Source organism: Melanerpes formicivorus, unplaced genomic scaffold, assembly GCF_026170545.1.
Source record: "Melanerpes formicivorus ecotype bairdi unplaced genomic scaffold, bMelFor1.0.p_v2 SCAF_2, whole genome shotgun sequence".
NCBI lineage: Eukaryota > Metazoa > Chordata > Aves > Piciformes > Picidae > Melanerpes > Melanerpes formicivorus.
This window is the reverse complement of record NW_027142354.1, coordinates 39,941,119-39,953,648: the sequence shown is the minus strand read 5'-3', so window position 1 is coordinate 39,953,648 and position 12,530 is coordinate 39,941,119. Positions and strand designations below refer to the sequence as shown.

General features: G+C 42.9%; 1 protein-coding gene across 1 annotated transcript in view; it reads right to left on the bottom strand.

Annotated features, from left to right (window-relative positions):
- Window positions 1–665: 665 nt before the first annotated feature.
- GLP1R (glucagon like peptide 1 receptor) overlaps window positions 666–12,530 on the bottom strand; it is a 112,707-nt gene continuing 100,842 nt past the window's right edge. Inside the window, exons 12-13 of the mRNA XM_068157564.1 lie at window positions 12,330–12,371; window positions 666–3,977 (exon numbers count right to left, since the gene is read on the bottom strand). Of these exons, the coding sequence (XP_068013665.1) occupies window positions 3,810–3,977; window positions 12,330–12,371 (210 nt within the window). The 3' untranslated portion in view covers window positions 666–3,809. The remainder of the gene's footprint in view (window positions 3,978–12,329; window positions 12,372–12,530) is intronic.

The following is a 12,530-nucleotide window of genomic DNA, read 5'->3' as shown; positions in this document are numbered from 1 at the left end:
CTTGGTGCCATGGTCTAGTCATGGGTCTGTGGTGACAGATTGGACTCGGTGATCCTCGGGGTCTCTTCCAACCTTGGCTATACTGTGCTACTGTGAAGTCAAAAGTGGTCTTTCAAATCCTGTTTGGTTATGCCTTTTCTAATTTAAGTAATACATGATGTTCAGGTTTGACTTTCCCCACATTGCCTCATTGGTTGGGGAAACAAAAGGAAGTGTCTTTTACCAAATGTAACTGGACTGGAAAGAGAAGAGTAGATTAAAGCACAAATAGTATGTTTAACACTGCTAAGCGTCTCTTGATCGCTCTCCACAGCACTATCTGGCTTCCAGTAGTAGTCTTGTATAAATTGTAAATGCTGCCATTTAAATCCAAGCACAGAATTCAGTTTGCACATACTCCACCACCCTCTGCTAGAAGTTCCATAGAGTTCCCACTATTCTTACTGATCCTGGATGACTCTATACAATTAGATGCTGCATTCTGGTTTTGATTAATACAGCCTCTGCAGATGTAGTGGACATAGAGTTGAAAATCTAAAGCTTTGTTTCTTTGGGAGAACCATGACCTGTGAATCCATTCTTAGAAACTGTTCTTCTAAGTACTGAGTATGAAGTACTCAGGTACTTAAAATAAATACACTAGTAAGTGACAGAATTTTGTCAGTTGAAACTTTATTCACAAGGATAAAAATAACTAATGGCTATGAGTCGATAATCTGACATTTTGTACAGTTAGATTCTGTGCAAGTTTTGTAAAACAATACATGCAAATAAATATTAAATATAAGGTAACATCCATGAAATTACAAAATTTTGTAGCAGCAATGCTGGAAATAAAGTTTTGATTTATTATAAACTGGCTACATTATGTTCAGGTGAAATTACAGACTCTTTAATGCTTCAGGAAGCAAGTGACCACAATGCACGAGCATGAAGCTGCAAGGCAGAAGAAATAAAAATTCATACGGTTCATCTCTTCCAGTGCTTTGTGTTGCTTTGCTTAATTCATGCTACTCAATAAATGCATGTTATAAATTTTAACATAGAGATGGCATGAATGACAACAAAGGCTTATAAAAGGTTTTACTGGAGTAGATAAAGTATGATGGAGAAACTGGTGTTTGAGCCTTGCTGAACCTATTTATCAAAATACAGGATTACTGTAATTCTGCTTTGGTGGCAATTACTTCTACTGAGTTGTTCCCTCAGTACTTAGAGGGGATTTAAAAAGGTTTGAAAAAGTGAGAGCTCAATTGGAGAGGGAGAAAAAAAAATCCACTATAGCCCTCTGCTTGGCTGAGATCTCACTTTGTCATCTTATATTTTCTCTTGGCTTGTAGTAAAGTAGAAGTTACAAAGGTAAGTGACATCTGGTTCTGGAGCTATTCTTGTGGGCCCAAAGCCCTCGGTCCGTAAGTGAGCAGGAGAGGCATGGGCAGCCTAGTAACTCAAAGCGTGTAAAACTGGTAAAAGAATCTTGTGATGGCAACTAAGCACAGCTTTGTTCCCACACATGTAAACATTCCTGTGTCTGTCCTCTTCTATTTGTTACGGATACTTTTTCTAGCAAAACAGTGAGGTAAAACACCTCATAACTTGCTGTTGTCATAGCAAAACTACAATTTTGCTGCACAAGTTTGGGGAACTTATTTTTTCCAGGTTTGGGCACAAATAAGCAGAGCCCTGGAAAACTAACATCCACTCTTGAATGTTCCTAAGTGAAATTATTCCCACAAGTGTGCCTTATCATACAACTGTAAATTTCATCTGTCATCGTGCCACCTTTTTAGCTACAAGTGACTAACTTCCTCAGTTTTACTTATTCAAAGCACTTAAGGCTAGATATTAAATAGAAACATCAAGCAACTCTCTAGGTACAGGAAGCTAATTAATGAAGCGGTAGGCCAGCATTTTACATACACTTGTAGTAGTCAGTGTTGTATTGGTGGACACACAACACAGTAGCTAGTTATGAAATTTAAAGAAGAATCCGAGGTGTTTCATTCCAAGGTCAGCTCTGTGAGTGATTAGGAAGGGAAGTCTTGGAGATGGTCCATCTAGAAACCAGCATGCTAAATATACACAAGCCAGCCCAAGAACTGTGGTGGATTTCTACAAGCATGTTTGACTTCCCCCCGCTTCGAGCTCAACTGCAAGCATTATAGCAGGAGATGGTAACCCATCCTCCCTAATTCAATTGTAACCTGAAGATTGCAAAATTAATCTACCCTGCTGGCAATTTGGATTCTAATACAATGACTAAATAATCCCATGCAAAGCAATCTAGCTTCAGGCAGGAAAGAAGCTGAATTACATCTTAGAATATCCAGTCCACTTCCTTGGCAATGAGCACCGTGAAAGTGAGTTCAGAGAGAGACTTGAAAATCTTTTTTATGATAATCTCTGCTAAGTAACATCTGCTATGCCATGGAAGTTACCTATTATGAGAAGCCTATGGACAGTGAAATTCTCAGAGCTAGAATGTGATCAGGTGCCTCTGGTTTTCCCCAGCAGCTCTTGTAAGCATGCAGGAGGGTAACAATCAGCAGTGCAGATGCATTCATTCACTGCAAGAGTCCTGCTGGTTTTAAGCAGACAGACAAAAGCACGCCGAAGTTAGAGCAGCGTTTTGTGGGGGATGTTTTGAATGCCGCCGATGGAGGGCGAGCTGTGGAGGAGGCGGGGGGGCAGCGGCGCCCCCCTGGAACCGCGAGCCGGAGCTGTCCGCTGTGCTGAACGCGCCACGCTGAACGCGCCGCGCTGCGAGCCGCCTCCTGACAAGAGAGGCGCCGGGCGGCACCTCCTGTGCTGCGGAGAGAACCAATCGGGCTGGCGGGCAGCCCTGAGGAGCTCACCCTGTGAACTGCCAAACAGTACCCAAGTAGGTGAAATTGGCTAAGGCCAGATGCAGCCACGAGCTGACCTCTATATGTTTGCACCCACAAGCAGCAGAGTATGGCTTAGAAAGAAAACGTCTGCTCGAAACACATGCCATTATCCTGTCCCTGTTAACACTCGTGTGCCAAATGGACAGTACCAGATATAAAAATGGGAAGGGTCGTGCCTTCAGGGGATATCTCCATCTATGTTAACAGAGATAATATGCACCTATTAATAGCAAAAGGGGCCTCTATCACATAGTGGGTTTGGTTTACTTTTTTCCCAAGTGAAACTTAACAAGAGCATCAAGAAGTATATACTACATTACCTGTTGTATTGACAGACCTTAAGAATACTGTTCATCCCCTACCCAGAAAACAGGTAGAGCATATTTTCATCTTCAGCTTTGGGAAACTTTGACTGCAAAACTGATTCTTCCCTAAAATGCAAGAGTTGTGTCCCACTAAGTTATTTTTCTGTAAAACTGTTGATGGCACCCTACCCTATCCCCATGGAAGTCTAAATACATTTTTTTCAAAATAACCATATTCTGTATCCTTGCAAATTGAATCAGTCGATCACACAGCTCACCCACTCAACAGTAATAAGCCATTGACCCTGTGGTTTCAGACTGGATCAATGCTATGGTTAAGTTTTGGGCACCTGGAGGCTTTCTGTGCAAAACAGGAAGAAACTTTTAACTAGCATTAGATGTGATTATTTTTCCCCTCTGATGTGTTGATTACATTAGCAGATTGTTTTCCCCAGAAACCTTTGTCCAACTGTCTAAAAGCCTGCAGGCAATAAGCAGCATATGCTTAAGTTTCTTACTGGAGATGGCATACTTAAGCCACTTGCTTGGGTATTTAAGGGTCTTTCAGGTATATTATACAGTTCATTGTTCTCAGTCTGATTCACCTACAGAAATTTTAGCTGAATGTGGCCTGACATGTGGCAGCATAGACACTACTGCCTACCGTGCCTCCACTACTGATGCTGTTGGCCGGACACTTCAGAGGTTTCATACTGCTGTCTCTCTGGACATACAGGTGTTCCAATCTCCAGCGCTCCCAGCTTTTCCGAAACTCCATCTGAACCTAACAGAAGCAAAGAAGGAAATAAGAGGAATGAATGTGGAGCTAATCAGATTTACATGAGTATTAGATAAGAGCAAAGGGGAAAATAAAGACACCATGACACCATGGCAATGCTTTAAAACGGCAAGATTATTGCTTCTAGTTATCCAATTAGCTCCTCAGTCCATTGTACAGTACTCTGTATTTTAAATAATACTTGTAGAAATAAAGCTCTTTCATGCACTAGGCAATCTTCATTATTTTATTCTAAATTGTATTCAGCTGCAACACTGCATGTAATCTATATCCTAACAGCACTAACAAATTAAGCTGATTTTGTTTATCAGCCATGAAAAGACTGGCTTCTGGCTCAATACAGGTGTTCTCAAGAGTTCTGTTTTAACTTCCAGTTTGATTAAAAAAAATATAATGTCTTAATTTATTTTTAATTCTTTGAATATTTAGAAGTTTTTTTTTATTCCATTCAAAACTGAAGATTTAATCTGAATTGAAAAAAAAACACACCCAACAATTAAGCCTGTTAAAGACTGTACTTTCCCCCTTCTTTTATAATAGCAACTGCAATATCTCCATCCACTACTTTTTTTTTAAACTGCAAAATATGCTCATCCAGTCACATGTTCTGAGTTAAAATGTGTAACCTCTGTACTCATTTGGAAGCTTATCCAGGGTCTTGTAACTGCTAAACAAGAACAGAATTTAGATCTTCCTGTTCCATGGCAGAGTTCTTGTCACTTGACTGAAGTAAGAACCTCCATTAGCTTTTAACATGTAAGGCAGAAGACACAAAATTGAACCTTTTTCACTGTACAAAAAGGCAGGGGTGTAAGTACAGTAATCAATTCATTATGGTATGTACTTCAGCCTGGAAGTACGGTCACTGTACATGGGTCACTCAGAGCTTTCTCTGGAGGGTTCCTTTTTGTTTCTTTTTAGGGTCTGGTAACAAGCACCAAGAGGCTAAATAGATTGATGGCAGTTCCAGTGCAGGCTGAAACCTAGGCTGCTGGAACATCCATATTGTGATGAAAACTTCCTAAGGAACCAGCCATTCTATGTCTGTCTTTGCCTGTGATGTACTGAATCTGGGAGGCAACCCTAAGAGAGGAACAAAGCCTCACACAACCAATTGTCTTGCCTTGGTGGTTACCTCTGGCATTTCTTGTCAGCCTCAGGCTGCAGCACTTGTATTGGATACTGTGCTGGTGGGAACCAGCTGTATCTCTGACAATTAAATCTGTCTCTTTGGTATCACATCCAAACAGGACAGAAGGAAAAATGCTGAGATAGAAGCTTGTATTTTACTGTGGTAACTGTGAATTGTTACATCCAAAGCTGCACAAACACACCAGAAAAAGGCAATGTGTCTGGGAATAGAACGAGAGAGAACAGCCTGATAAGTACAGAAAGCAAACAGCGAAATAGGGACTGCACTGTCTTCACATTACCACTGCAGTACTTGGCATCTTTTGTGGGCATGGAAAATAACTAGTTTAATAGGCAACATCAGAAAAAAAGTCCCAGACATTTACAGGCAAATCCTGAAAGAGAGCACAAATGCACTTACTGACAGAGTAAGTCAGTGAGCAATAGAAACTAATATCTTAGAATCAGTCAAAGGGAGAAAATGAGTTTCCAGTCTAGCTGGACATGACAGGCTGTATCCTAGAGGTATGATACAAATAGCCTGCATGATTGAGATGAAGTAAATGGGAAGACCTGAACAAAAGACTGTTTTTCAGAGATGATGTCTTAGAAATTGATCTGAATGACAGAATATTAGTTTTCTCTCCAGAGGTTAGGAAAAGGGTAAAGAACAGCTCTGCCGTCCATGTCAACTTCCATTTTCACCTAGACAGATATGAATGTATGACAAAGGGAATAGATTAAGATTTATTTTGTAAAGAGTCAGCTCTTGAGCACAGAAGTAGACCTGTAGATCTTTCAGCAAGTTCAGTAACTTCCACAGGGGGACAAGATTCCCCAGAAATAAGCTATACAGGAAAAAAGGAACCAAGAACAAAGTTCCCATGAGAAAGAGGAAGTGGAGAAAAAAAAATGTAAATATGTAGAGTATTTTGAAAGAGAAAGGGAAGAGGTATGAGAAGCTGACTGAGCTGAATGGAGCTAATGGGCAAGAATGTTGTGAATGCCTGGAATCTTATGACAAAAATGTTAAACATTGGCAAAAAGACATCTCAACAAATCACAGTGAAAGGAAAGTCAATCTGAAATTCAATGGAAAGGAGCTGTTGGAGGAGTTCAATGAATAGAATAGAATAGAATAGAATAGAATAGAATAGAATAGAATAGAATAGAATAGAATAGAATAGAATAGAATAGAATAGAATAGAATAGAATAGAATAGACCAGGTTGAAAAAGACCTTTGAGATCATCGAGTCCAATCTATCATCCAACACCATCGAATCGACTAAACCATGGCACCAAGTGCCTCATCCAGTCTCTTCCTAAATAGACTATATAGAGAATGAAAAGGAAAAGGGAAGATTTAGTAGTAATTATTTTTTTTAAATATCCATGAGTCCTGGAATCCAGATGGATTTTTTAAATGTAGAAGAGTGAAGTGTATTTCCATTGTGATAGGAAGGAGACAAAAAAGAGAAGCAAGATTAGAGAGAATGAAGCCTCAACCAGCATAAACTAATTCTGGTATAAAGATACATCATTTCTGTGGTTTAAAATATTTCTTATGGAAAGCAACACTAACTTCAGAAAAAAGTGGTCATATTAAGCCCAGCTCATTTTACAAAGAACATTGGAGATACCAGGCAAACTGATGAGACCCTGCTGTTAGCTTCTCAGCAGTATCAGAGAAAATCCAGAATTTTCCAACTGAAATATGAGCATATTTTAATGTTTTCCCACAAGTACATAAAAGGACATGAATATCACTTTTAATTTTTGCTCTTGATCTGGCACAAGGACATGAAAAAAACTTTCACTCTGTATGGTTAAGGAAAAAGAAAGGGAGTCAGTGAGCCCCAGACAGAAGTGAAAATATAGACCGTACTGCAAACAAGGATAGTCACTTGAGCACATAGACTCTGTCAGAAGAAAAACAGTTTCTCATTCAGTTTAAGAAAAAGGTCTCATATAGTTCAGGAAAGAAATGGAAGAGACTTGACCTAATCAAAGTCTGCATTTCTTCTACAGATGCTGCTGACTGGGCTTGACAAAATCTTTCTCCCTTCTTTTAACAAGAGTTGGAACAAGCAAAATAATTCATTCGATACTGTTCATCAGCTTTCTGTGAAGCCACGAACACTGTAGTTAGATTTTACATATTACATTGCAAAGGCAGGAGAACTGTAATAGAATAATATTTGGAGGACCTCTTAGAAATGTAGACAGGCTGCTTCACAGCAAGTTCCCTCAAATGAAACAAGCCTACCTGTCTGAGGTTTGAGCTATGATGTACCCTTACCTCATACCAGATGGAGGAAATTATTTGGGCACTAAATCATGAGAGGCCTGGCTGAAGCTGTCCGGAGGATCATAGAATGGCTTGAGATGGAAGGGACCTTAAAGATCATCTAGTTCCACCCCCCTTGCATGGGCAAGGACGCCTCCAACTAGACCAGGTTGCTCTAAGTCTGATTTTAAATGTCTCCAGGAATGAAGCATACACAGCCTCTGGGCAACCTATTTCAGTCTCTCACTATCCTCACAGTAAAGAACATTTCCTAATATTTAATCTAAATCTACCCTACTCTAGTTTAAAACCATTGCCCTTTGTCCTGTCACCACATGCCTGTCATGAAGAGGTTATTAATTATCAATTATTAAATCAAAATATTATTTTTTAAAAGTATAAAAATTATTAATAACTGTTTAATCACTATTTTATATACAGATTATAGTGCCCGACTGTGAGATATAGCCCATAACTGGTTTCATATGTACAATTTGAACCCAGTTAGAATAGTTACAGAATTAAAGGAACGAAGGGTGCAATTCGATGGTTTGTCCACCAGAGGGCGACTCAACAAGACGTTGGCGGCTGCTTAACTGTTTACATAAAGATTGCAAAGCGTCAGAGGCTCGAACGAGAAATTGCCACGCGAGCTAAGTGCGGGAGATTTTGAACTGAATGTTAGTGGATGCTGCATATGTGAAACTGAAAAGATACACTGTGTCTTCTGTTCGTAGTGAAGCAAGTTGCTAGGTTACGGCGAGCTGGTGTCACCCAGGGCTGGCTCTTGGGCTGGTCTGTTCCGGAGGGTGGGGGACTCCCGGGGTCGAGGCTGCGGCTGACATTTGCCGGCGGGCCCGCTGGGGGGCTTCCTTCCAGATGGTGACAGCGGGGGCAGTCTTCTCTCTCCCGCGGCAGCGGAGATGGAGCGAGACATAGGCTAGCTGGTCAGTGGGCTCCCTTAGCAGGGCTTGGACGGTCTCTCGGGGTCGCAGTCCCTCCAGGAGCTGCTGCTTGGGAGCGGACGGGGCGGTGCGGAGCGGTCCCACAGCGTGACTGCGGCTGCTAGGGCTGGTCCCTGCCGGGGGCTCCGGACTTGCAGGGCTGTTGCTGGCATCCTGGGGAGCGGTCCTGCAGGGTGGAGCCGAGCCCTTTGGGGTCGGGCCTCGCAAAGTCGGCTTGCACTGCAGAGCAGGGTGATGGTTCCCGGTGCGCAGGCTCGGACGCCCTCGATCCTGTGCTGCGGCGAGTGGGACTTTTCGGGATTGGCCTGGAGCAGCGACGGGCTCCTCCGGGATCGGCCTGCGCTGTGCCGGGGCCGGCTAAGTGGCTCCGGATGAGGGGCGCTGCTACACGGAGCTGCGGCTCCCCCTTGGCTCAAAGGAACTGGCGGGACTCCCTCTCTCGTGGGTAGTCCCGGCTTTGAGTTGCCCCCCATCTGTGGAGCGGCGAAGCAGCTCCCTTCCCTCCCGCGACGGGAAGGGTCATGCAAGATGAGACCAGGCGCTGTTCCTGTTTGTACGAGCCGGTACACACAGTTGTGGCTTGTCAGTCTGCTGCTTTTAAAACTGTAGCAGACGCTTAGACTGCCGAACTCGGGCTAGTCCCTTCCCTGTCTGGTCTAAAGGCTTACCCTCAGAGGGCCAGTCCTCATTAAGACACGGCAGGCTCTCTTCCGACGCGGTGGGACCGAGCAATAGGACGTTGTAGCTTTCTGGGGCTTTCAGCAAAGGCCTCTCCTTTGCGGATTTCTGGGGTAAACTGAGGCTCGACGGCCCTTCCCTGTCTGGCTTCTTCTCCAGATTGCAGAGGCTGATACTTTGCTTACAAGTGGAGTGAGAAGACTTACTAGCAATAACTGTGTAGTTTAGCAACAAAGGCTTAAACACAAAAAGCAATGAGCTTACAAAGCTGGGGCAAAGAGAGTAACTTGCTTACAAGTTGGGTTAATACTTGTAGGTTTCTTGAGGCTGAATTTGGCCAGCAGGCAATCTCAAACACATAGCTTTAGCCTATAGAAAGTGTGAAGCTAGAATTATGCCCTTACTTGGCAGTAGCATGAGCATCCCATGCAATGGGTGGATGTTGCTGTTTACCCCTTATAATGCAAGCTGGGGCTGGTTTTGCCATCTGTCTTTGTCCTCCGCAGCTCTGGGCTGAGTACCCACTCTGGAAAGGAGGGTGGAAGGGGGGGCTTGGCCAAACATGTTGGGCCAAGTTCTACAGTATTTGGGGCATAATTCTGGGCATATGGTACCTTCACCACAATGCCCTTATAGAAAGTTCCTCTACATCTTTCCCATAGGCCCACAGTGGGTACTGGAAGGCCACCATAGGGTCTCACAAGAGCCTTCTCCAGCTTAAAAAGACCCAGCTCCCTTAGCCTGTCCTGATAAGAGATGTGCTCTAGCTTTCTGATCATTTTTGTAGCCCTCCTCTGGACCCTCCAACAGATCCATGTCATTCTTGTGTTTGGGTCTCCAGAGTTGGATGCAGTACTCCAGGCGAGGTCTCAGAGTAAAGAGGCCTGCTGGCCCTGTATGTTTTGATGCAGCCCAAGATACAGTTGGCTTTGTGAGCTGCCATCAGCGCTCACATCAAGCACTGTATGAGCAAAGGCTGAAGTGAAGCAAACACATGATGCACCAGCAGACTGTCCTGCAAGTCAGAATTAAGGTACACCTGTTTGAACTGTGCAAGGCATTTTAAAGAAGTATTCTCTAATTCATGATGGAGCAAGGCCTGCTGCTACCCACCTCTGACTTTTGTAAGCAGTACAATTAACACATTCACTTAAAATCTTGCCCACAAGCTACAAAAGTGAACAGCCTCCTGCAGGGCTTAATTCAGGATACCTGCTTGTGGGAAATTGTGATGGATCCTGTGATGGAAACTGTGATCTGTGGACCCTTTGATAGGCCAAGAAGAGACTGACCTTGAGAATATTGCTGTGTATCCATGAGAAACTATTGTTATGTACCTGTGAATGAATACATTGTCGTGTACCCTTGAATGTCTGGAGAGTCCCTGGGCTGAATGTGTTGTTTGTTTGAGGCAGAGATGCTGCAAGATTGAGACAGAAGAATAGCAGAAGAAGAAACCTGGACCTATCTCAGCAAGTAACTGTATCAATGTATCACTAACCAATAAGAATCTTGAGAAAAGCTTATTAACCAAACAGATGTAGCCACACTGACATAACATGCATACAAATACGTGTTTTTTGCAGAAATAAACTTGGTCTTTGTACTCTGCTTACCACAAGCATGTGTTTGTCATTTTTGTCTGTCACCCAAACCACCAACAACTGGTGACCCACAAACGTGATTTGAGGCTGCGGGCAGAGGCAGCGATGATGGAGCCCAGTGTAGCTGAGAGCAGTGGGTAAACTGCCTTTGGTCCAGACCTGAACTTTGACACCTGCCCGGGTGAGGTAGGTGAGCCACTGGGATCATAATGGGACAAAATTTAACAAAGGAAGAGGACTCAGTCCTTGGGACCTGGAAATCGTTACTGAAATAGAGGTCTAAAAATTGGAGACTATGACTTACAAAGGTTACTTTTGTGGAGTAAGCAGCAAGGTTTCAAGCCTTCCTCTACTACTGCTTTCAGCATCGTTGTGTGGCAGAAGCTGGGTAGACATTTGTGGAATGCCATATCGAAAGGAGATGAAGAGGTTGTGGATATGGCTACTACGTGGTGCTTACTTAGTGACACACTGAAAGATACCAAGCAGGAGCAATGACAAAAAGGAGGAGGAAATAAAGGGGTAGTTGAAAGAAAGAGGGATTTGACTATGAGGGAGACGAATAAATAGGTGGAGGGCACACCGGCATCCCCTTCCCCCTCTCACCCCCCCGCCGCCTCACTGCTCAGGAGCAGTTTCAACAGCACAGAAGAGAAAAGGCACTGGTGAAAAGAAATATTCCTCTCCTAATGAGCAACTTAAACTCCCCCTTTTTGTTTTTGTGCTAAAATGTGTTGCTTGCAGGAATAAACTTGATCTTTGTACTCTGCTTACCACAAATGTATGTTTGTCACTTTTGCCAGTCACCCAAAACAGCGACACCTGCTGCTTTTCTGTTGATTCTAGCCTGCCCATAATGACACAAGTAGGACATTTTACCATTGATTCCAATTCTCTGATGAGGCCTGTCTCTTAATAGGTGATCTTGAGTTACTGTCTCATGTTTAAAAGCAGATTTTACATGAATGCAAAACACATTGAAACTTAATAATGTACTGCCAAATTAGTAGTGTTTGCTTCCCTTGCCAACCTGGCTGCTGAATGAATAAAAGTAATCACTTAGGAACAATTTAGAGATTACTGCAATACTGAAACAAAACAATACTCTTTCACCCAACAGGGCAGAAGCCATGGAAGATGGTACTTGCTATCAACTGACCCAAAGCCCTAACTACATCTCCTCTGTAAGAACTCACCACTCCACAAAGTTCAGTTTGAATGAGAGAATGATGGTGTTGTCAGGTAGGTGGGCCATAGGGAAACCACATGAAACCAAATCACCTCACCAGCCAACTGAGCTGAGTTCTCAGAATAAAACAGACCCTGCTCCTTCCTACATTCACCAAAGCAAGCACATAAGAAGCATTATGAGGCAGCTTAAGAAGAACAGCTATAGTTCTTAATAAAAGCTCCAGCAATGCAAACCATACAATCTGAACAAGATAACTTGCAAGGTTTCCAATCTACAAACAGCAGCCCTAAATTATACTGTCTGAATTCCTTCCAACAACATTTGTCTGAGGAGTCATCCTAAGTAGCTGTACAGATGAAAGTCTGTAGAAAAAGTAAAATTCCTGAATAAGGACAATTTAGCAGCTCAAGACCATTTTCAATTTCCTTTTTTGTATAGTGGATGCTGATAAGGCAAATTGGAACTAGTGTCTCTCTTACCTCATTATTGATGAAACAGTAGAGGACTGCAACCATCAGGCCCTGGAATCAACAAAAAACAGAAAAGCAGTGAGCAGAGCAGTTCCCTCGCTTCACCAAACCAACTAGCAGAGGACTAGAGGCTTCACACTAGCATGCGCCCTTTAACACTGAAAACTGGGGACAGTCAGCTCTGATAGCAGAGGAGAGGACTGACTAAAT